Below are 22,934 nucleotides of genomic sequence, written 5' to 3'. Positions count from 1 at the left end.
TCTTCTAATTAAGTTTTGCAAAATATACCTACTCTCAATTAAAGAAAGATATTAGATTAAATTTAGCAAAGACAATTACACACAATGGACAACAGTGCACTGCATGTTAATACATGGGTAACTGGATTCCCTCAGAAACAGAAAGCTAACCCTACATGGCACAACCGAGTTGCAGGGAGCTAGAGGGGAGGAGCCTGTTCGGGGACAGTGTTGTAGGGGTGGATCAGACATTCAGATGAAAGTCTGTAACTAACTTCAGACCTATGGACTAGAAAGGGGAGAGAAAGGGGGGCCACAGCAGAGTGACCGTGTGGATACAAGTCTTTAGTGTAACTCACCACAATGTACCTTACTGTGCTTTGTCTTACTGTAAGCATCTGCTGCTGTCACACAGCATCGGGTAAGTCTGCCTATTACTACAGGTACTGCAGAGTGTATGTACTGTGTGTGAGTATGTGTGCGTCGGAACATCCAGTTAACCAACATCTAAGTGTGTTGGGTATTGCACACAGGTGAATTGAGCAAGTGGTGTGGTTGGCTGTGCTTGTGATGTTCGTGGTGATAATGGTGATCAAATGTTCACATACAGAAGGCCAGAATGTGCTGCAACAACATTTGTCAAATATTCAAACATATTATCTGATACCTTTGATATGTCACACTTTGTGGCCTGTCTTTGGGTATTCAAGCTGTGGTCAAATCTTTCTCCAGTAAATGTGTGCCCTAGTTATTTTCAAATTCAATCTGCCCTACATTTTTGTGGATTTGGATATGCGTGTTGTGTGTTTTTGGTTGCCCAGTGTTTCTAGAACGGGAACAAGCCAATGGCCTGCTGACAAGGTCCAAACGGGCTAACTCAGGCTGGCTGGAGGAGCTGAAACTGGGAAACCTGGAGCGGGAGTGTCTGGAGGAGAAGTGCTCATACGAGGAAGCACGGGAAGTGTTTGAACACAAACAAGCCACGGTCAGTAGCTGAAACAAACATGCAAATGGAGAGTGGTCTTCACTGAGTGGGAAGTCAGAGAGGAATGTTTCCCTGAACGGTCCATTTAAACCTTCATCTGTCTGCCTGTCAACCAAGGTCAACATGAAACACTCACTGGCTGAATTGTTTTCTTCTTGTGTTTTTCTTCAGGATGAGTTCTGGAAAAACTACAATGGTAAGCTTAACAGCTAAAGCAACTTGTTCAGTTTCAACCTTCAGACATTTTTGGCAACTAACGTTCTATCACTGCGTTGCACTTCCAAGTTCACAGCTGTGCACTATCATCCTTGCAGTTCAAGATGCCTGCCTATCTAACCCATGTCACAACAACGGGACCTGTTCCAGCTCGTCATCCTCCTACACCTGCCTCTGTCTGCCGGGCTTCATCGGACGCAACTGTGAACTTGGTAAGATTTATATTTATACAGTAGCTCCAGTTTATACAGTATTATCACCTTGAACAGCACATTTTATCTGTTGTTTCCCTATGTCCTTCAGAGATTAAGGCCGTTCCTGACTCCTGCTTGCATCAGAATGGGGGGTGTGACCACTTCTGCGAGGAGGAAGAGGGAAGGCGCAACTGCTCGTGTGCTGAGGGTTACTTCCTGGAACCGGATGGGCAACACTGCTTGTCACATGGTGGGTGGACAAAGATCTTTAATTGGTGTCAGATCAGACCAATTTGAACTCTAGTCACCAGAATAACCATGTATATGTAGAGAACCAAATTCCTTCAAAGATTCATCTCATCACATGACATTTTTGCTCAAACAAGGGATCTGAATTTCAGTCTGTTCCAGTGTCTCTGTCATCCCCGTGTAATAAATCACACTGTGGTATCTGACCCCTGATCTCTCACCCTCTCAGAGGACATAGCTTGTGGGATGGTCCCTCTCCTGCAAAGCAAAGAGAAGGGAGATACACCACTGAACCCTCTGTATCGTATCGTGGGAGGGACAGAATGTCCTGAGGGCCACTGCCCCTGGCAGGTACAACCCAGCTATTGAGTTAATAACAGTCACATTAAGTCAGCAATGGAAGCTTCTTAAAGTCTATGTGTTCCATCAGTATCGTGGGAATAACATTTTCGGTAGTCTCATATGATGTCCAGTATGTTTATCCACCTTGTTAGGGTCATACAGTTGGTAACTGACACCCTATGTATTAGTGGCACTGTCAGTAATTGAGATACGATAGATGCTTACCAGAGGGAGTATCTCATTGATTTTGTAGGTGTTGCTGATGACTAAAGGAAAGGGCTTCTGTGGAGGAATATTTTACAAACCTACCTGGATCATCACCGCCTCCCACTGCGTGGTGAATTTGAAGGCCGAGGCCCTTTCCGTGGTTGCAGGTAGCTGGCCTGCATGTACACATGTGTATAAATGCTCCAGTTAGTTGTTTGGTCTAGAAACAGCATTCCTACCAACTCACTGCCTGTGTTTTCCCTCGTGTGTGTACACGCGTGTTCAGGTGAACACGACTTAAATGTAGTGAAGGGGACCGAGCAGACGGTGCCGGTGGCTGAGATCCTCATGCACGCTGACTACGTCCACCTGACGGCGGACAGCGACATCGCCCTGCTGCGGCTCGCCAAGCCCATCGTCTTCACCCCCTACGCCGTGCCAGTGTGCCTGCCTACTCGCTCCCTGGCGGAGCGCGAGCTCTGGGCCATCAGCATGCACACGGTGAGCGGCTGGGGCAGGGTGGGAGAGCACGGCCCCACCTCCAACGTCCTCCGCAGGCTGGAAGTGCCCCGCATGCGCACCCAGGAGTGCGTGGAGCACAGTGGCGTGACGTTGACCAAGAACATGTTTTGCGCCGGCTACACCGACAGCAAAGGGGACTCGTGTAAGGGGGACAGTGGTGGCCCGCTGGTTACTCGCTACAGGAAGACTGTGTTCCTGCTGGGGATCGTCAGCTGGGGCAAGGGGTGCGCCCGGCCAGGGAATTATGGGATTTACACCAGGGTGTCCAACTACCTGGAATGGATCCACAATGTTACAGCAACAGTGCAGCCCCAGAAAATCACTGCAGCAACATAATTATTTTTACTAAAGTTGTATTTGAAACTACAAGAGGAGTCGTGATTATTTATACTGACGATGGTACTTCTGCTGCACTGTTAAATGTGATCTCTTTCTCATAAATAATTAATAATTAACCTTTCCCATGAGGTTGTATGAAATTATAATGACCCACATTTGAACTCTATTTGACATCAAATAAAACATTCATGAAGTTCAGCTGGGTTATAAGCACCATTCAGAGTAAATGTTTTACAACAATAGCATATGTACAGTCAGTATTTGAGTGAGATAAGACTAAAATACGGCGACGTGTAACACTCAAAGCTTATGACTCACTTATGACTATTAACCCTCTAGGAGTGGGCGTGAATATTTTACACTGACCTGTTCAAACCTGGGCAGACACCAATCATTCTTGGCCATTGATTCACAACGATTGAGTAACGATGCTGAATAAAGCTGTAAGTGCGTTTTGGTTGTTTTCAAGCGTCGTTTCTGCAGCTGGTAAGTATATAAACATTTTAAGCAATAGGTAAATGTACCTGATTTTGGATGAATTTAGAGTTGCAATTAAATTAACAATCGATGTCTGTCGACTTTTATAGTATTCATCGAACGGGAGGATGCGCATGTGTTGTTTCACAGACACAAACGAGCGAACTCAGGCTTCTTCGAAGAACTAAAACAAGGCAACCTCAAGCGCGAATGTATCGAGGAAATATGTAATTACGAAGAGGCCCGTGAGGTTTTTGAGGATGAGGACCAAACAGTAGGCTACCTTGTACATCCTTTATTAATTCGGATTTTAGCGCAACCTCCGTTGAACAAATAATAACATAATTTTGTTGTTTCAGAAACAATTTTGGATGAACTATAATCGTAAGTAGGCCTACAGTTTTATTTTAATTTGATAATATTGAAATTCATGCAGTATTTGAACACAAAGTTTGAGACTCAAAATGTAAATGAAATTTTTTGAAAGTAGTGCAGGCCAGCTACCATGTTCCTCTTTTTATTTACAATATTATATATCAAAGGAACATTTGCCACAGTGCCCTGACGAAGTGTCACCAACTTTATCACTGATTCTTTCTAGGCCGCGACCCCTGCCTGATCAACCCATGCCTCAATAATGGAGTGTGTATTTACATGGCTGACTCCTACACCTGCCAATGTCCTGAGGGATTTGAGGGGAAATACTGTCAAACTGGTAAAAAGAACCCATCTCATGTCAGAAGAATTTAGTGACAAGTTACAGAAAGTCTTCACACGTTTCCAAAAACATCTTATTTTTCCTTGTTCATTTCCACAGTGTTTGAGGACACTCTGAAGTGCCTTTATCAGAATGGGGGTTGTGAACACTTCTGTGATGGTTCAGGACCACAGCGTAAGTGTGCGTGTGCCCCTGGTTATGCCCTGGGTGAAGACGGAAGAGAATGTGTTGCTCAAGGTATGTCTCTAGAGGTGTGGACATTTCCACACTTCCACATTCTTTACATATAATTTCCTGACTTGATGAATGGCAAGCCGTAGTCATAGTGTCATATCCATCTTTCTGAATTATCTCTCTGTTTGTCTTTCCAATCATAGTCCAATTCCCATGTGGAAGAATTCCTAAACCTGTGAATCAAACTAAAGAAACACAAACTAGGCTAGTTGGAGCATCCCATTGTCCAAAAGGACAATGCCCTTGGCAGGTAAACAGCACGATAAATATAATATCCAACACATTTAGACTTCACTTATTCTCTCTCACTTCAAGTTGATGTTGTCTGTAAAAGTCTCTCACTGGAGTGATTTCCTGCAGATCCTTCTGGAGCTTGAAGGGCTCAGCCATTGTGGGGGGGTTCTAGTCCACCCAGACTGGGCCATCACTGCTGCCCACTGTGTCCACATGAAAGACCCTGAGGATATGGTAGTGGTGACAGGTACTGCTCTCTCAGTTTCTCTCTCTGTCTGTGGGTGTGTGTTGTAATGGATGCAAGGTTTTAGTCCTCCAGTCCTCATTTAAAAAATCACATTAATAACAGGCATCTATAACTATGGCATTTTTCCTGCTGTGGCACGCTCATGAGAATAACCCTGGAGTGCTCGATGTAAGTGCAGTCTCTGTTACCAGGGGAACACAACTTGGAGGTGGAGGAGGGAACCGAGCAGAGGATGCACATCACCACGGTGATCCCCCACCAGCTTTATGACCCGGCGACAGGTGACAGTGACATCGCCCTGCTGCAACTGAACCAGTCTGTGTCCCTTGACACCCACTCTGTGCCTGTCTGCCTGCCACAGCAGTCATTTGCCAAGAGCGAACTGGCGGCTGTTCGCTTCCACACTGTCAGCGGTTGGGGTAAGCGCACAATTGGGGGTAACACACCAACCTCCCAACCTGGCAACCCACAGGCCCCTTCTTCACCCGTCCTTCGTAAGCTAGCTGTGCCTATTTTGCCCAACACTGATTGCAACATAAAAAGTGGGTTCAACTTCACAAGCAACATGTTGTGTGCTGGGTACATGCAAGGTAACCAAGAAGCCTGCAGGGGGGATGATGGGAGTCCTCTGGTCACCCAGTATGGGAACACCCACTTCCTGATGGGCGTGGCTGGATGGGGGAGGGGCTGCCCCCAGCCAGGGTACTATGGGGTCTACACCAATGTAGCCAACTTCCTGGAGTGGATTGAGGCAACAATGAAATTCTCTCCTACTGTGAGTGTGACCAATGAAAAGCAGGGGGAGATTATGGTCATCGGAGGTCAGGAACTTCAAAGAACAATGAAAGCACCAATGACGATGTCCCCTGATATGCTTGAACAGAAAATAGTGTAACTTTTGTCCTGTAGTATGTTGATTTGTATTACCCTAACCCTATTGCAATTCAAGCGTGAATCTAGGTTCCCACTTTTGGGGGGGCTAAGCCCCTAGATAAAACCTATAATTTTTCCTGTGTCCCAGCAAAACGAGGCGGGTCTGGGGGCATGTTCCCCCAGAATAAATTTTTGAAAATATCCTTTTAAAATAGTCTCTTTTAGGAAGAGAAATCAACAAATTTAGATTTAAAAGATGAAAAAACAAATGTAAAACGTTTTTTTTGGGGGGGCTAGTGAAACTTTTGGGGGGGCTCCAGCCCCTATATACTAGATACGCCCATGTTGCGATTCCATTGGTTTAAAATACATGCATAATCTTTTTTTTCTTAAACACTGGCAATTTTCTATTTGTCCTACATACATTTCTGTTCAATGTAAAGGTTCTTCAGAATTTCATAAATAAATCAGTCACTGACAAGCACAGTGCATATTTTCTCATCAGATTGGATGTTGGATGTTTTTACTTCTGTAAATACTCATGTATAAATGTACACCTAAATCCTCATAAGTTTCCTGAAGCTCTTTCAAACTGAACAGGAAAACTTTCTTCCTGAATTTTCTTTCACGAAAACACAGCTGTGTTGTTGACAACTGTGCTGATAAGCCACAGATCCCACCAGGCAAATATTGGCTCAATGATTCGGTCTTCTGAGCACTCACATGGCCCCTGTGACTTTCTGCACCTTGCGAAATCTCTTTTTATTGGCTAAAAAGACAAGTTTCCAATTGGCTCATTATACTGATGGGGACATGACTGTTTAGTGGAGAGAACAAGGCTCTATCTTTTTTTGTTTGGCCATTTAAAAGCAGAAGATTTTGAAGATATCTTGAGTCATATCGTGAGTCAGAACTACAAAGTCGCTCTCTCTCTCTCCACCTTGCTTGCTTTTACTCAAAGCACTTCTCCCTGTTCAACTTTGTCCCTTCCTTCACTAAACCATTCTGCTCCCCGTCTCACCCTCCTTCCACCCACTATCTGTTCAAGGCCTCTCTTCCTCCTCCACACTCTCACTACTGCTACTCCCTCCATTTTCTTATCCTTCTTGATCCTCCCGATCCCTCATATCCTCCTCGCACAGACAGGAGCTTTCTTTCCCGGACTTGTTTGTTCTCTATTTCTCCCTCCCTCCCCCTTCCCACCCTCCCTCTCGGGGCCCATTGCTCCTCGTTCTCTCTGCAGCACTGTACGGTGTAGGTCCAGAGAGGCGCCTCATCAAGAGAATCGGCCATGTTGCGGCTGTCCCAGACCTGTTTCTTTCTGCTCCTTCTCCATCGAGTGACCTCCGAGGGTACGTTCAATCACCCTACCGTCTCAAACTGTCTGTTGACGAAACATTCGTTCAGAGTTATAGTTCAAGTGTAACACATCTGGTTTTAGACACATTATATCTGTCATATCTGTCTTCTTCCTGCCTCAGTTCTTGTGGTTAATATCACTAATGAAGATGGGAGTAAGGTGTAAATTTGTTTACCGAATAGTGTTACATTATATTGAGGTAAATACATAACTGGGGACTCGGTGGGATGTTAGTTTGTGGTTCTTCATGATGATGATCTTTGTTAATGCTGATGGTGGTTTGGATAATTCCAGTAGTAAAGTATCTTTATGATGAGGATGATGATGTGATGAAGGTGACCCCCCCCTCCTCCCAGTCTTTCTCTCCAGTGATGATGCCAGCCAGGTGCTGATACGTCACAAAAGGGCCAACAGTGGCTGGGAGGAAGTACGGAAGGGGAACATGGAGCGGGAGTGTATAGAGGAGCGCTGTGACTACGAGGAAGCCAGGGAAATATTTGAAGATGATACAAAAACTGTATGTGGAGATACCAACCCATTTGCACACACAAACAATCTTCATTCACCTTTTCTCTTACAATCATCCCCGACACATATAGATCTATATATATTGTATAATAAGCACTTTCATTTCTCTCTATTTCTCACGCTTGGTCTTTAGATCTTTTTCTCTCTTTCTTTGTGTTTGACAGGTTGACATTTTTCATTGTCAATTTAATTTCACTGTAACTTAATATCACTGATGATGTCAACACAGTATTCCCTTTGTGAATGTTTGTTCATCTTTTTCCTCTCCTAGATAGAGTTCTGGAACAAATATGTTGGTAAGTTACAATGTCACAGCTGTCACTGTTCTGTGCTCCTGGGTGTCACTTCTAATGTCACTTACCACCTCACTGGGCTGTATTAAATTGACTTGTCTTATACAAACCCAGGCTGAAAAAATTGCAGATTGATGTCCTCAAACATGGGTTAGATCCATTTAGATACGTTTTTCTCAACTCCTGTAACTTCGACCAAGACCTTAGCCGGTCACGCTGAACTGAACTGTAGATCTAGCTCTTGGAAATTGAAGAGCGAGGTAAACAACTCACTTGATGTCACCTTAAACATGTCTTGGTAGTCAGTGGGGCTTTGGTCATTCACAGATGGGGACGCCTGTGTATCCATCCCTTGTGCCAATGGCGGCGTGTGTATGGACGGGATCGGGAAGTACACATGTTACTGCAAGTCAGAATTTAAGGGCTTCAACTGTGAGATTGGTATGTATCCGACTATCCATCCATCTTGGCCCTGGGATCGTTTCAATATTCACCAAACTTCAATGACCTAGTGAACAACAACAAACATTTTCAGAATATTACTGTGGATTTACATTCATCTAGCTACAGCAGGCAAGATGATCGAGCACAAAGTGTTTAAAAGTTTTCCAGTATGAGATGGTGTCCGCACTCTTTCTTGTAGTGATCCCTGAGCTATGTGAGAATCAGAATGGGGGCTGCCAACACTACTGCAAGGTGAAGAGAGGAAATGTGGAGTGCTCCTGTGCAGATGGTTACGTCCTAGACTCTGACGACAAGTCCTGTAGCTCCAACGGTGAGAAAGTAGAGACAAGGATGGAGAAAGATAGAGAGAAAGAAGGAGTGGGAGAGAGAAAGATAAAGAATGATTGAAGACACTGACAGTTGTGGTTATCCACCAGACATTTTTGTACAGTGACTGTACTGAAACCTAACAATGTTGTTGTCATTTTGTCCTTAAGACCCTTTCAAATGTGGTGTGATAAAATCCTCTAAAACTCGGAGCATCTTCATCTACCAGCCACAAGGCAACACCACAACCAACACCACCACAGCCAACACCCCCTTTACCATCACCAACACCACCTCACACACAAACCAAGTTAAAGACACAGATCATCAGATCGATGTCAACCAGAAATTACTGGATGAACTTTACGCAGACGTCTTGGAACCAGTACAGGAGGAGATTGTCATTCCGGAGGTCCGTGTAGACACACGGATTGTCAACGGAGAGGAATGTCCACCGGGACAGTGTCCCTGGCAGGTAGAGGGTCTTGTGTGCATTCAATGGTGTGCAATATAAGGTGATGGTTTCCAATGAGGCCACCAATACTGACAAATGTATCCTAATATAGACCAATATGTAGTTTGTACTCATGGAAGTTACGTTATAGTTTTGTCATTTTCTAGATCCTTTGTGAGAAGTAGTCGCTCACTGTAAAGTTGACATTTCATGTCTGTGTTGCTCTAACTAGGCTTTGCTGATAAACCAAGATGACATTGGATTCTGCGGAGGAACCATCCTGAATGAGTACTTTATCTTGTCCGCAGCTCACTGCATGAACCAGACACGTAGCTTTTACGTTATTCTGGGTAGGTTATCTTAACCACGGCCTTTTTCATAGTCCTGTTGAACTGAACGGTCTTGAGTCTGGTTGAATCTTAGTTTAAAGCTAATCCGACTGACTTTTCCCGCAGGTGAGTTTGACACAAAGGTGCATGAGGGTCACGAAGCCAAACACTTTGTGGATCAGGTGCTTGTCCACAGGAACTACATATCCGAAACCTTCCACAATGACATCTCCCTCATCAAACTACAGAAGCCAATCACTTTCACCAACTACATCCTGCCTGCCTGCCTGCCAGAGTTTGACTTTGCAGAAAACGTCCTGATGCGCCAACCCGATGGCCGTGTCAGTGGTTTTGGTCGCGTGGGGGAGAACAAGCAGCCGTCCACTGTCTTGCTCCGGCTCAATGTCCCGTACGTGCCACGAGCCACTTGCATGGAGTCCAGCACACAAAAAATCTCCAAGCGCATGTTCTGCGCTGGCTACGACAACGTGGCCAAGGATGCGTGCCAGGGCGACAGTGGCGGACCTCACGTCACTCCCTACAAGGACACTTGGTTCATAACGGGGGTGGTGAGCTGGGGCGAAGGCTGTGCCCGCGATGGCAAATACGGCGTTTACACACAGGTGTCCAAGTACATCGGCTGGATCCGTGACGTCATGGCCAGGTTCCTCCCCAAAGACAAGAACGAAGAAAAGAGGATTAAGAGAAGAGCAGATCCTGCCACTCTTTGGGTATAAGTTTGACATCACATGTGTAGAAGCAAAAAGAGAATGGTTAATAAACAGGCTTTTGGTAGTATTCAAAACACACTGTGTTTCTGTGTTGGGGTACTAGTTGGTGTGTTGTAAAACCTAATATTATATACTGTGTCAGCTTACTTTCTTTACAGTTCCATTTACTAATGTACCAAAATGGCTGTGCAATACTTTCCACAAGCTTGATATTGAAATGATGCCACATTTAGTCAGAATAAGTGATTATTACACACTCTATCCTGCAGTATTCAAAATAAATGCATGAACCACAAAATATATCTTTGTATGTGGTTGCTGCTGACAGTTATCAGTCATCTTGTATTGTAAAGATCAAATAAAAGGTACTGAATGAATGCCCCTAACAAGAGTGCCAAAGCTTCACAAACACAATGTCCCTAAGTGGACTCTACTCTGTACACATGCAAACACAGACATACAGAGTGCACAAACAGACCACCAACATCCCTGCTGAGAGCAGACATTGACGTGTATGCAAGCAAACCTTCGAACTTGGGAAATGTTCTGGTATTTTACAAACCATCACTGCTTCACCAGTACGTCCAAATATGACTGAAAAACATTGACACAGTTTATTCACCATAACTGGGTTCCTACAGTATGGTGTTGAAGTGTAGAGAATGAAGCAATACACTGTAGATGAGAGAGAGGGAGAGAGGGAGAGAGAGAGAGGGAGAGGGAGGGAGGGAGGGAGGGAGGGAGGGAGGGAGAAAGAGAGAGAGAGAGAGAGAGAGAGAGAGAGAGAGAGAGAGAGAGAGAGAGAGAGAGAGAGAGAGAGAGAGGGGAGAGAGAGAGAGAGAGTCAGAGAGAGTGAAGGAAAGAGAGGGAGGCTACAGGAGGACCTTAGCACTATTGGAGGTTTGCTGGAGCAGTAATGCGGAGCGTCATGGGGTTGTGGCAATGGTACTTTCTCTGCTTCTCTCTTCTGGGCAGCTTCCTACTGGTCCAAAGCAAAAATGGAGGTAAGCTGTAGAAGGCTATGTGCTAGGTAGCCTACCGAAAGTTATAGTCACAGTGAAGAGCAACTGTTTTGTAACTGTTTTGTTTAAGACATAAAATAAATGACTGGAATCACTCAGTGACTGTTTACATAGAGTCCTTAGCATGGAACAATTTGTTCATAAAATTGTTCTTTCCCCACTAATATGATTCCAGAAATAATATTAAGGACTTTAATTTGTCTCAAACTGGGGAGATTATGGTTTAAAGAGGGTGTTTGATCTCATTCCCCTTCTGCTGTATCCCCTTGTGCTGATATCTCTCAGTGTTCAGAACGCCATCTCACGCCAACACAGTCTTCCTACGGCCCAAGCGTGCCAACAACTTTTTCATAGAGGAGATGCTGCAGGGAAACCTTGAGAGGGAGTGTCTGGAGGAACGCTGTAACTATGAGGAGGCCCGCGAATTCTTTGAGGACACACCCAAAACTGTAAAATCAAATAAAACAATTGTGTTCAATGATATATGAGAGAATGTACCTACTCTCATAAGTACTGTTTCAGTAGGTGTTCAAGTCATACTGTGGTTTTCTAGTTGTACCTGTCTCTTGTCTCTCTTTCCCCTACACCAGGAGGCTTTCTGGAATGTTTACGTCGGTGAGTCAAAAAACACAAACTGCTGAGTTGTGGTCCATCTATCTACTCTTCTAGACCACCCTTTCTCTCTTTTCCTGTTTCCTACCACCTGCCATCCTCCTGCCCTCTTCAGACGGGGACCAGTGCAAACCCAACCCCTGTCTGAATGACGGCCGTTGCATCGATAAAATTGGAGGTTACACCTGTAACTGTACTGACCTGTTCCTTGGACTCAACTGTGAGACTGGTAATTACATGCTTTGTGCCTTCATGCTGAACAACTGTTAAGGTAGTGGGGAGGATGGTGATGAATGGAGAGAGGATCATTTTCTAAGTACAGTGTTTACCCTGCCATGGTATATGATGGTATCACAATATCATTTATTGGTTTGGTGCCTTTTATGCACACCAGCTAAAGTGTTATCTGTTTATGTGAGTGTATACAGTATTTGATCCTTCAACCGTTTCTTTGTGTGCATGTGTGACACATGCTGCAGACATGTCTCAGTGTCCCACCCAAGGGGCCTCTGCCTGTCAGCACTTCTGTACAGTTAAATGGGGAACGTACCACTGCTCCTGTGTGACGGGTTACAGGCTTCACAGCGATAAAAGAAGCTGCGTACCTGAGGGTAAAACACACAACTTGAATTCACCCGTCTCTCTAGTCTTTGTCTTTCGGTCGCAGAACTGGATCGATTGAAACATACCACACACATATACGTAGTCCGGTGCGTAGAATACATTCACACAGTGCACCCAATCACAGACTCACAGCTGTTTCCGTAGACACACACCCCTGTGGAACCGTCTCCTTGAAAAAGGCTGAGTGGAACAAGCAACCAGAAGCAAGCAATCGCACCTGTCCAGATGGCCACTGTCCATGGCAAGTAAGTCATTGGGGCTATCTTTTAGGTAGAATGGTAATGAAGCAGATAGGTTTACCAAGTCACCAGACGTAGTCAAGTGGTATACATATAAATAAAGATAAAAAGTTGACTTAGTTCAACCTTGTAATCCTTTTATTGCAGTTCGTTTGTGATTTGTTGATCGACAGGTCTCACTGCGGACCCGGACAGGTGAAGAGCAGTGTGGTGGGGTGATCCTTGAACCTCACTCAGTCCTTACCTCAGCACAGTGCCTCAAAATGGGCAAGAAACTCTACGTTGTGGCAGGTGAGCACCTGCCCTTACTGGAACTGAAAAAGTTTGAACACAATACAGCTCGCTCAAATGGATCTTATTGATGGATCTTATTGATCCTTCTCCTAGGTGACAATGCCACTGGTATAAGGGTCAGCATCCAAAAGATCTATATTCACAGCCGCTACAAGGACGGACTTCCTGGGGATGACCTTGGCCTTCTGAGACTTAGCTTACCCATTCCCTTTGGCCCTACTCACTCCAAAGTGTGCCTACCCACCAAGGACTTCAGTGAAAATATCCTAATGAGTGATGGGAAAGTGGGGGTAACTGGGGTGCCAGACAAGGATCCTCTCGCTCCCCCACGCCTCACCTACCTCAGCCTTGACGACTGTAGCTCCAAGCTGAACCTCTCCCACTCACTGAGCAACAAGATGTTCTGCATGAAAAGTCTGGAGAACCAAAATGGCCACCATGGTTTCAGAAGCCTTAAGAGCCACGATGGCCAAGACAGATTGAATAGAACAGGACAGGAAGTGAAAGATGCTACACCTAAAGCCTGTAAGCTCCTGCCTGGAGCCCCAGTTGCAACTCTAGAGGGGGCTACCGTTTTCCTGACTGGCATGCTTCTCTCACCCATGTCACATGACTGTGAACAAGGTGTAGTGTTCACCAAGTTGTCTCGTTACCTGCCATGGATTGAACAACATCTAAAGCTTTCCGAAGCAGAGATGACAACACAAGTCAGTGTTTATCCCCAACCTTGAAGGAGAAGTAACCCTCATTGATGAGCAGAGCTACCAACACTGACTACTTTCAATAGACTCTACATAATACCAGAACTAGGAACATTTAACCTTTTTTGTGCAGCAGGGTGATACATTAAAACCAAAATAATGTATTTAATATATGCTACACTTCAGTTGAACTGACAATCTCTAAGCTTCTGGCAGTGTGAAATGACCAAAATAAAATTGTACTGTGAATGCTTTACTGTCACATCCATTTGTCCACTTTTGCCTCTCACAACACACAATACGCCAAATACAAACAACATCACACTTTATTCAACATTCACAGTAGAAAATACCATAACACATTATTGAGTAGTAGAACCCTGGAGCACTAGGAGACGGAGGATATGGAAGGGAAGGGGTTCTGCTTGCTGACCACCAGCTTCTGGTGCTGGTGTGAGATGTAACCTTTGATGTGACCCTGGCAGAGAGAAGGATGGTGGAAGGAGGAGGTGTTTAGACACAGTGGGGTGAATGCATTCGGAGTGTAAGTGAATGTGATTAGGAGACTGTGTAGGAGTGTGTGTGTGTGTGTGTGTCTTACCAGGCAGATGAGGTTGGCCAGCATGCACTGCACCTCATCTATGTCCACCTCTTCCACCTGCATCATCTTCAGGGCCACCAGAAATGCATCCAGGGGCAGCTGGTGAGTCTTCAGGAGGTGGTACCTAACACAAGACACACACAGCGCTCAGAACTGTGCTAATTTCAAGTTGGTCTGCTGAATAGGACCAACATGATATACTGTACAGTACAATACCTGATGGCACTAGGCTGTCTAACTGAATAACTACAGATAAAAGACTTCTTCTATTAACAGGCAGTGTCTGCTTGTCTACTTAGACTCACACTTTCTTGAAGAGGTTCCGATAAGTGATGATCTTCAGCTTCTCCAGGATGAGGAAGATGCCGCAGCGGATGAAGAAGGTTTCGTGCTTGGCCAGGGCCTCGTTCAGCAGAAGGAGATTGCCTTCACTGGAAACGGAGGGCAACTTTATGGATTTGACATTTCATCAAGGCCCTACCACAATATAGCTGACAATACAAAACAACTGAAAAGACCTTAGCATTGGTCAATTAAAACCGATAAGAAGTTCCTGACGATTTGGGGGACAAAAGTAGTGAAGAGGGGAAAGCGAGAGAGGGGGATTGGAGGTGGTGAAAAAGAGAGGGGGAGGTGAAATATATTGAGGGACTGCTCAGAGCAGTAAAGGCGCTGCAGGCAGGTGGAGAGTGTCTTGGAAGACGCCTACCTCACAGCCTTGGTGACATCAGAGAACTGCATGAGGTCATACTTCCTGAGCAGCTGGTGGGTTGGCATGTGACCCTGCAACCATATAAACAGCTTCTCATCCACAAGTCATCTGGTAGCATGCAGACCACCTACATCTAGCACATAGACCTGCTACCCTTGTCTAAACTGACCCTAACATTTTGCTATAGGCTTTATGTGACAGCTAACGGCAGGTATATCTGGTGGTGGCTCACCAGCAGCATCTTGACGGGCAGCAGGTAGATGAGGATCATGCGTTTGTTCTTCTGGCTGGAGCGGTGGCAGTGCTGGAAGGAGAAGGACAGGTACTCCTCGGCTGGATGGGGGGAGGAGGAAGGGAGGGAGACAAGAGACAACATGAGGAAGGCCCATAGATGACCAGTCCACTATGTATCAGGATCAACAAGTGGTCTCAGAAGAGCGGAACTCGGAGCCCTGCCTGGATTGTAGTCGCTGTCGAACATGGCCTTGCGACCCACGTAGTATTTGTAGGTGACCCTCTGAGCCATGGTGTATTCATCCTTGAGGTTGGAGCTGTCTATAGCTCGGATTAGAGGCTTGCATAGGTGCAGCTTGTTGATCTGGGAATCCACAAGGACAATGTGTCACAAACGCATGAAAAAGAAAGCAGCTTTGGGTACCAATGACTATGGACAGCGCCTAGAACAAGTCATTGTTGTATCGCACTGATGTCATCTGTTCGACAAATGACTAGATTTTTTTATAATCATGCATTTATAGATTGAGATTCACAGGTTACAGACAGAGTTTAAATTGTATGAGTGTTTTTATTTTAATCCGGACATGAACACAAGTTAGTTAGGTCACAGAAAGAGTCACACATGGAACAAGGCTTAAATTGGAGGAAGCAACGTCCTACCTTGAAGTAGATCTTGAACAGCTGATTGATGAGAAACAACATCCCCCACTTCTTGGAGTCATCTATGCTGGCCCGACTACAAACCACACAACAAGACACTATCACAACTCAACATTTGGACTGTGTGTATAAATGGGCATCAATATGTTGCTGTATGAGCAGCCTTTTACGTATGTGTTTATCCTAAAATGCAATGCTGTGTGTGTGTGTGTGTGTGTTGGAGCCAGCGCTTGCTTACTTGTCGCTGGCACAAACTCTGAAGCAGCTCATGAGCAGCTCTGCAGCTTTCTCCAGCATGTCTCCCACCTTGCCTTTCCCCTTCTTCAGCAGCTGCTGCTCTGCCTGAACACACACACACACACACACACACACACACACACACACACACAGCTTCAAACTCTGCGTGAACCGGACCACAACAACACAACGGCCTAGGCCATGAGATAGGTATGGGTGTAGAACCTTAAGACTTCTGACAGGTATTTGAGTAATGCATTGTAGTCACTTACATTGTTGGCAAATATCCGCAGATCCAGGGCAACGACAAACATTACTGGAAGGGCCCTGGAAGCAACACAAACACTGTTTTTCCATAGGCTCTACTGTGCTAGCTTTTTGGGATCTTAAGTGAAAAGATATTTTTAAACATGTTAGCATGCTAGTCTAGGTTTTTTTGGGGAGCAGTCTCACCAGTTCTCTTCTTTGTGAGACTGGAATGCTTTCAAGAATGACGTAGGAAGTTAAGGGTTAAGGGTTAGACAGAGCAGGGAAAGTTTGTGACTGAAGATACTGAGTGTGTGCATGCGTTGAATGTTCCATTAAAAGGATATTGCACCACCAGAGTCTGAAGCTTGTAGGCCTCAACAAAGTCATGGTTAGCGACTGCAAAAGTGCACCTGAAAACCAAAGAACACAGACACACATAATACCTAATAAGAGCATGTTGCCTATTAAATAGATTTCCAAAGAATTCAGAGAAGGCATTGTGTGGGCGTACCTCAGGTGAGCTGCCACCATCTCGTCATGGGGAGGCTCCAGCACCTGCTGACACTTCTCCTCTGGACTGGACAGCTGCAGCAGGAACAGAGGCGTCATATCAAGGACAAGAGACAATGTCTGGGAGCCGTGTGCTATGTGTGGAATGTGTGAAACACACAATGCAATCTAAAGGCCTAACTTCAGTTACAGGTAACGAAGAAAGGAAAAGGTCTAACTTGGAGGTTAGAGCTGTCCCCTGTTACTTACCTGAAGACGAGGATTTGCAACATGAGGGTGTTTGAATGACAACAACTCTGCACAGAAGGATCCCTCATGATTATCAATGGCCTCGTAAATCTGGAAAAGAGGAGCAAGGTGGTGGTATTTAGTTAAACTGTTAATATATTACCATCGGGATTGAATAATGTGAAGACTAACAGAACAGAAATCAACAGAACTTTATTAGAATGGCTGAGGCGGTTTTCCCATCCCATGGAATAATAAAGTGTCTGCATACCTGTTGAAGATACTGGTTGATTGTTATGTGTGCCATAGTGTGCCGGTGATCACCTGAGATTATAACATAGAGACAGAAAGAAGAGGCTAAATAGAACTCCAAATCACAAGAATTTAGAACATCTATGCCTGATTTAAGATTACGATTTGCTTCAGAAGGTAGCTGGCTAGCAAGCCGACTCAAAGATTTGACACTTGACAACTAACCTACATAACTTGCAAAGACAGGAGTAGCCTACAAAGATAGGACAATGTATACTATTTAAACTGCATTTAAAATTATCCTAGAAAAGTTTCACATTGTTGGTAACAAGCAGCTAAACTTGAAGTACCTTTTTTAGCTAGCTCGCTGAATTCAGCATGAATATATTCTTTCAAGAATTGGCTGAATCCAACAAGTACGATGCGTACACCGTTCTCTAGTCTCGAGCACCAAGCAACACGCTGGGAGGGAGCTACAACAGAGACATTTTAGATTTGCGCTTTCCGAACATTTGTTTGGCAAATGTAGACTGGAATTCAACGTGCAACTTGTGCTGTTATGTTATGGTTCGGGCACTCCAGTTCAATTCAACATTTCCGGTCGCAAAACGAAAGTTTCCGGGTATAAAGAGTAATACTTCCGGTAGTGATAGATTTTTCTTTCAAAGTAAAGAAATATCCCAAATAGTATGGGCTTATTTTTGCTTTTTCTATCTAACAATGGGACACAGGTAAAAATATTATTGAAAAAACATACAAAGCTAAACATTAAGCTTACTTATTCAGACCACTTCAGATTACATATTCAGTATGTTTTCCACAGCCCATTTATAGCTGCAGATATACACATCATATATCTTGTAGGTAAGACTATAGTTTTTCCTGGCAGTGTCAGGTACACTAATGTGGATAACGTTAATCTGTAAACCGTTGTACACATACTTCAGGTTTAACAGCTTATTTCATATAAGCATGCGGCCGTACACAAAAAGAGTATTAGTTGTGCTTAGATAACACATGGGTTTGTCACCAGACCATTGGTCATACGATTACATTTAACTCAAGATGTAGAAAATCCACTTCATGTGAATACAACACTTACAAGCCTGTTGCCATGACTTGATGGTCTCTCTTGACCAACTTGACAACCACACAATGAGATCATTTTCATAGCAATGACCAAGAGAATTAAAACATATATTCTACAGAATCATGGAATTTTGGTTGAGTGCCTCGGATGTTTTGGAGGACTGGGACTCAAAGGAAAACTCAGTTGTTTCTCAGGTGATTCAGGTAGTTGCTCTGATCGGGGATGCCCTTTCACCGCTGGTAACTGTAGACCATCTGGACCCAGAAGCATCAACATCAGAACAGTATGGAGAAGACCATCCAGGGAGATGTATCTCTGAGTACTCTGCGGACATCAGATGTGATGAAGTAACAGTTTCTCCCTCTGATGGTGATGAAGATGATAGACCTGGGCACACATCCCAGGAAGCGGTCGATCAGAACCCTGGAGCACATGCAGACATTGTGGAAGAGAAAAAGCAAGAGGAGGAAGAAGATGATGAGGAAGAGGGGATGGATGACAGCAAAGAGGAATCCCATGAACCTGAAGTCTGTGGTTCTCAAATTGCTGACCTTCACCTTTCTTCTTGGACACCCTCTTCATCATCATTATCGTCACCACCATTAGCCATTGACAAGGTGACCCAGAAGGAAAGCAGCGAACCTGCAACCAAACTAAAGAATTCTGCCACCAGTCCTTCCGCAAAAGACGAGAGAGCGAAAGCAGGAACTGGAGCCAAATATCAGTGTAGGGAGTTGTTTGTCACATCACTGGGCAATGACAAGAGCAACAATGACCAGAGTGAGACAATTTTGTCCGGAGAGGACAGCGCGGCTTATCACAAAGAGCCTGGAAAAGAGCCCGGTCCCCAGACACACGCGAGGACGTCTGATCCTGAGACAGAGAGAGAACAGTCCTCTCTTCCAACAGAGACTCACATTGTCGAAGCTGAGCTACCATCACGATCAGAGGCAGGCTCCCTGGAGATACCACCGGAGCTAGAAACACCAGCTGAACCACCTGGGTTAGAGGTGTCTGACTATCCCCTAACACCACTCTTGGGGATTGAGTCAGTCGAGACGCTCCTGCAGCTAGGACAACCAGCTGATCCTGAGACACCTCCTAGTATAGATATCCCACCTGTGCAAGACGCACAGCCTACACCTGCAGCTGAACCTGAGTGTGAAGCGGAGACCCAGACAGAGTCAGAGACAGACGGTGAACGACAACAAGGTAGGTGGCTCCTGTGCACCGCATCACTGCATTGATTTGCTAGATTTTAAAGTGAATTTCAGAGTTGATGAATAAAACATAAAAGCAACCAACAAAACAGAGAGCAATGTGTGCACACTGTCATGTTATGTCTTATTGTGGATGTTGATCAAAACTATTTTGTTTCAGATGTTAACTATGAGATTCACAGTTGGAAAAGGCCTACTGTGGAATGTTAGTCATGATGTTATGCACTGGAGGACCTATATAACTAGGAAGAATTATCTTGTCGAATCAATTCTAAACCCAAATTGGGGGATTTGGCTAGGGTGTTGAATCATTAAAATCGAATTAACATTCCACCAAGCTGCCTCTCCTTATGCCATGCCAGCTATTGTCCTAAGTCGACAGTCATTAAAGTGTTTCTCTGAGACAAAAGAAGAGATTGTAATTCATCAAGGCCTCTCATTGGTTACTGCAGAAAGAATATTTACTTACAAAATGATTGTATGAAAAGTATTTCCTGTCTCTCCTTGTTACTTAAACATCAACAGTTTCCACATCACTGAAGGAGGAAGTGACATCAATGGAGGATACTAAGCAAGTGACCGAAAAGCTTACTCATCAATCTGGAATGGGAGCAGGTCTAAAAAGTACAGATGAAGGACCAACTCAAGACACAACCAGCAAACAGCCTGAGGACCTGTTAGAGGCAGAGGAAGAGGGAGCCTGTGGTGGGATCCAGGATAACAGGCCCCATAGTTCACAAAGCTCAGAGTCTTCTGGCGAGATGGTGCCTTGTGATGAGAAGAACCATCCAAAAGGGTCAATATATAAGACAGTGTCCTATAGAAAAATCCGGAAAGGGAACACCAAGCAAAGGATTGATGAGTTTGAGTCGATGATAAATACTTAGAGATGATTCAGTGTTCTTTGTGTTTACAGGGAAAATATGGGCATATAGGAAAATTTAAACTGGGATTTGCCTGTTGTGTTTGCACATGTGTAAAATGAGAGAGGTGCAATTTATTGATAGTGTATGAACTGGGTGGTGGAAATTATTGATATTGTGGCATGAACATAATTTTGTGTACAGTATGTGTTCTTGTCTAAAAACCCACTTTAGTAAATTGGATGATAAAATTGTAGAATCTAAAGTAATGTCTTGTTAGATTATTTAGTAAATGATACGATGTGGTAACATTGTGTACCTTAAGTTAACATACAATTGTCTATTTTCTAATCTATTACAAAGCAATAAAGTAATTACTGTTAACTTTACATTTCTAATGGAGCTCTGTTTGCCACATAAGTGGAACATTTCTAATAAAACTGAATATAGGGTATTGCAGTGATAATAAGTTATTTCACAAAGCTGTCTATTTTACTGGAAATAAAGATAATACAAATGACTTAAGTTTTCTTTGTTGGTTATGAAGTCCTGGAAGGAGGACTGTCAGGTGTGGTTGATACCCTAGAAAGACAATAGATGGCGCTTGAGCTCTACTAGATTCAACAGTGCATAAAATCACTGTTTCATGTGCCTATATGACATTGGATCATAATTGGAACAAGGCTCCCAACCATAAGACGTGATAAACTTAATTAATTCCCTGGATTTATTCTTACATTTTATCATTCATTCTACAGTTAATTCTGCTACAGATAATTGTACTTTCACTCTTTGTTACGTAAAATAAATACAATATTTATATAACATACAATATGATATAAAAACAGTGTCATCTATTTAACTTTGATTTATTTGGCAAATGCCAACCCTTTGTCCTTGAGTTATTAATAACCATTTGGCCAAATTACTAAATTTGATCAATTTTAGGTTTTTCTCTGCTTTTGGTGCAGAGCAACTCTGCCCAAGTTGAACCCCTCTTGGCTGTGGTCGAGGCAGAAGAAAGACATGGCCGTTGAGATGTATATTGTCCTGTCTCATTTGAATTGAAGCAAATGTCAACTATGCATGGCTGCAGGCTACCTGTTTCTTCTGCAAGGAGCTTTATTGAACAACCTGGTGTGGAGGTCACAGGAAGCACTTCCAGTTTGGAGTCTTGAGGCAAGGATTGACCTTTGAGGCAAGGATGGAGTAGAACCGATGTCATGGCTTTTGGGCAATAATAAGAAGCATTGATACGGTACAATGAAAATGATAATTTCTTAAAAGACATCTTACTCATTCTTGACTTAAAACACTCTGAAGGCCTAAAATGTATTTCTTTAAATTAAGCATGATTGTCACACAAATAAATTGCCAGATTGTTTTGCTGAATTATGTTTAACTTCACCCTACCAACATTGTTTACAGTTACAAAATAATTCAGGTGTCATTATTTAAATCAACCTCACCTCACATAGCATCCTTTTGTGGTTGTTTTTGAACTTGAACACTTTGAAGGAAGCTGTGAAAATAACAGCAATGGCCAGCTCATGGCCTCCTCCATTAGTGTAGTGGTAACTGCATGTTCCAGTTTCTGCTGGTGACAGCGGATTTCATCCATTTCAAGTTAATGAGATCTTAATCCAATGTATAAAACAGCACGCTCTCTGGTGACATTTAAGGAGGTAATTAAAACGTGATAGGTGAGAACGATGGGGGTGAGTTTTATAGAGCCAGAGAGAGTGTGAACCCGCAGCACAATGGTTGACATCTACATTCTGTAGAACAGCTCTGATTAAAACTGCACTGGGACCAAACACTTTTATACTTAAAGCTCAATTTCGGGGTAGGTTCTGGAAAGGAATGGAAGAGACAAACTGTGCTCCGGTGCATCAGGCAAATCGTTTGTAAAAAATAAATGTTAAAATCTTCCCAAAGCATTAATGCTTTAATGGCTGCAGAGGTCTGAGATCTGTTTGTTGCCTGTCAAACAATATGGCAACGAATTCAGTAAGTGAGAGCAGACCAGTCACCATCAGATTCCATATCTACCAGTGCGTAATTTTGGCAGCCGCACTTGACGTCTGATATTAGGAAGAACATTCAAGGGTATTGTGAACACTTGTCTCAAAGAGGACTTTGTTGGGGTTGCTGAAGAGCAAGGCTGTGGAACATATTTGAGAGAGAGAGAATGAGAAAGACAGACAGACAGAGAGAGAGAGAGAGAGAGAGAGAGAGAGAGAGAGAGAGAGAGAGAGAGAGAGAGAGATGAGAGAGAGATGAAGAGAAAGAGAGAGATGT

At 44.0% G+C, this 22,934-nt stretch overlaps 5 protein-coding genes across 5 annotated transcripts; 4 read left to right on the top strand and 1 right to left on the bottom strand.

Annotated features, from left to right (window-relative positions):
• The first annotated feature begins 228 nt into the window (after nucleotides 1–228).
• On the top strand, nucleotides 229–10,645 carry LOC124474879. Its single transcript, XM_047031339.1, has 20 exons — nucleotides 229–400; nucleotides 801–964; nucleotides 1,136–1,160; nucleotides 1,279–1,392; nucleotides 1,484–1,624; nucleotides 1,853–1,974; nucleotides 2,219–2,339; nucleotides 2,459–3,027; nucleotides 4,394–4,465; nucleotides 4,823–4,943; nucleotides 5,135–5,362; nucleotides 5,534–5,718; nucleotides 7,075–7,168; nucleotides 7,533–7,693; nucleotides 7,976–8,000; nucleotides 8,325–8,438; nucleotides 8,641–8,772; nucleotides 8,939–9,243; nucleotides 9,455–9,572; nucleotides 9,678–10,645. The coding sequence occupies exons 1-20, from the start codon at nucleotides 343–345 to the stop codon at nucleotides 10,286–10,288; spliced, it is 3,480 nt and encodes a 1,159-aa protein (XP_046887295.1). The 5' UTR covers nucleotides 229–342; the 3' UTR covers nucleotides 10,289–10,645.
• On the top strand, nucleotides 3,413–5,999 carry f7i (coagulation factor VIIi). Its single transcript, XM_047031541.1, has 8 exons — nucleotides 3,413–3,519; nucleotides 3,621–3,784; nucleotides 3,870–3,894; nucleotides 4,112–4,225; nucleotides 4,328–4,465; nucleotides 4,606–4,712; nucleotides 4,823–4,943; nucleotides 5,135–5,999. The coding sequence occupies exons 1-8, from the start codon at nucleotides 3,462–3,464 to the stop codon at nucleotides 5,836–5,838; spliced, it is 1,431 nt and encodes a 476-aa protein (XP_046887497.1). The 5' UTR covers nucleotides 3,413–3,461; the 3' UTR covers nucleotides 5,839–5,999.
• A 471-nt stretch (nucleotides 10,646–11,116) lies between the features above and the next one.
• Nucleotides 11,117–14,023, top strand: prozb (protein Z, vitamin K-dependent plasma glycoprotein b). Its single transcript, XM_047031555.1, has 8 exons — nucleotides 11,117–11,286; nucleotides 11,590–11,753; nucleotides 11,895–11,919; nucleotides 12,032–12,145; nucleotides 12,396–12,527; nucleotides 12,685–12,785; nucleotides 12,953–13,070; nucleotides 13,167–14,023. The coding sequence occupies exons 1-8, from the start codon at nucleotides 11,199–11,201 to the stop codon at nucleotides 13,802–13,804; spliced, it is 1,380 nt and encodes a 459-aa protein (XP_046887511.1). The 5' UTR covers nucleotides 11,117–11,198; the 3' UTR covers nucleotides 13,805–14,023.
• A 59-nt stretch (nucleotides 14,024–14,082) lies between these two features.
• Nucleotides 14,083–18,054, bottom strand: pcid2 (PCI domain containing 2). The gene is made up of 15 exons (XM_047031556.1): nucleotides 17,811–18,054; nucleotides 17,480–17,532; nucleotides 17,230–17,319; nucleotides 16,982–17,055; nucleotides 16,815–16,880; nucleotides 16,675–16,716; nucleotides 16,494–16,548; nucleotides 16,223–16,326; nucleotides 15,985–16,060; nucleotides 15,544–15,685; nucleotides 15,320–15,420; nucleotides 15,085–15,158; nucleotides 14,681–14,806; nucleotides 14,376–14,499; nucleotides 14,083–14,252 (listed from the first exon to the last, which is right to left on the bottom strand). Exons 2-15 carry the CDS (start codon nucleotides 17,513–17,515, stop codon nucleotides 14,163–14,165), a joined length of 1,200 nt encoding a protein of 399 aa, XP_046887512.1. The 5' UTR covers nucleotides 17,516–17,532; nucleotides 17,811–18,054; the 3' UTR covers nucleotides 14,083–14,162.
• Nucleotides 18,055–19,041: 987 nt separating this feature from the next.
• Nucleotides 19,042–21,006, top strand: LOC124474878 (ermin-like). The gene is made up of 2 exons (XM_047031338.1): nucleotides 19,042–19,762; nucleotides 20,296–21,006. Exons 1-2 carry the CDS (start codon nucleotides 19,042–19,044, stop codon nucleotides 20,655–20,657), a joined length of 1,083 nt encoding a protein of 360 aa, XP_046887294.1. The 3' UTR covers nucleotides 20,658–21,006.
• The last annotated feature ends 1,928 nt before the right edge of the window (nucleotides 21,007–22,934 follow it).

Source organism: Hypomesus transpacificus, chromosome 12, assembly GCF_021917145.1.
Source record: "Hypomesus transpacificus isolate Combined female chromosome 12, fHypTra1, whole genome shotgun sequence".
NCBI lineage: Eukaryota > Metazoa > Chordata > Actinopteri > Osmeriformes > Osmeridae > Hypomesus > Hypomesus transpacificus.
The sequence above is the reverse complement of the archived record's forward strand: the minus strand, read 5'-3'. Positions and strand labels throughout refer to the sequence as shown.

Coding starts and splice junctions, on each gene's coding strand:
- pcid2 (XM_047031556.1), bottom strand. CDS start 17,515: ATGGCACACATAACAATCAACCAGTATCTTCAACAG. Junction 14,807..15,084: donor GATGTCACCAAGGCTGTGAG/GTAGGCGTCTTC, acceptor CTCCGTTTCCAG/TGAAGGCAATCTCCTTCTGC. Junction 14,253..14,375: donor TGGCCAACCTCATCTGCCTG/GTAAGACACACA, acceptor TCTCTCTGCCAG/GGTCACATCAAAGGTTACAT.
- LOC124474879 (XM_047031339.1), top strand. CDS start 343: ATGTACCTTACTGTGCTTTGTCTTACTGTAAGCATCTGCTGCTGTCAC. Junction 965..1,135: donor TTGAACACAAACAAGCCACG/GTCAGTAGCTGA, acceptor GTTTTTCTTCAG/GATGAGTTCTGGAAAAACTA. Junction 1,975..2,218: donor AGGGCCACTGCCCCTGGCAG/GTACAACCCAGC, acceptor TTGATTTTGTAG/GTGTTGCTGATGACTAAAGG.
- LOC124474878 (XM_047031338.1), top strand. CDS start 19,042: ATGGATGACAGCAAAGAGGAATCCCATGAACCTGAAGTCTGTGGTTCT. Junction 19,763..20,295: donor AGACGGTGAACGACAACAAG/GTAGGTGGCTCC, acceptor AAACATCAACAG/TTTCCACATCACTGAAGGAG.
- f7i (XM_047031541.1), top strand. CDS start 3,462: ATGCTGAATAAAGCTGTAAGTGCGTTTTGGTTGTTTTCAAGCGTCGTT. Junction 3,520..3,620: donor AAGCGTCGTTTCTGCAGCTG/GTAAGTATATAA, acceptor CGACTTTTATAG/TATTCATCGAACGGGAGGAT. Junction 3,895..4,111: donor ATTTTGGATGAACTATAATC/GTAAGTAGGCCT, acceptor GATTCTTTCTAG/GCCGCGACCCCTGCCTGATC.
- prozb (XM_047031555.1), top strand. CDS start 11,199: ATGCGGAGCGTCATGGGGTTGTGGCAATGGTACTTTCTCTGCTTCTCT. Junction 11,754..11,894: donor TTGAGGACACACCCAAAACT/GTAAAATCAAAT, acceptor CCCCTACACCAG/GAGGCTTTCTGGAATGTTTA. Junction 13,071..13,166: donor GAAACTCTACGTTGTGGCAG/GTGAGCACCTGC, acceptor TCCTTCTCCTAG/GTGACAATGCCACTGGTATA.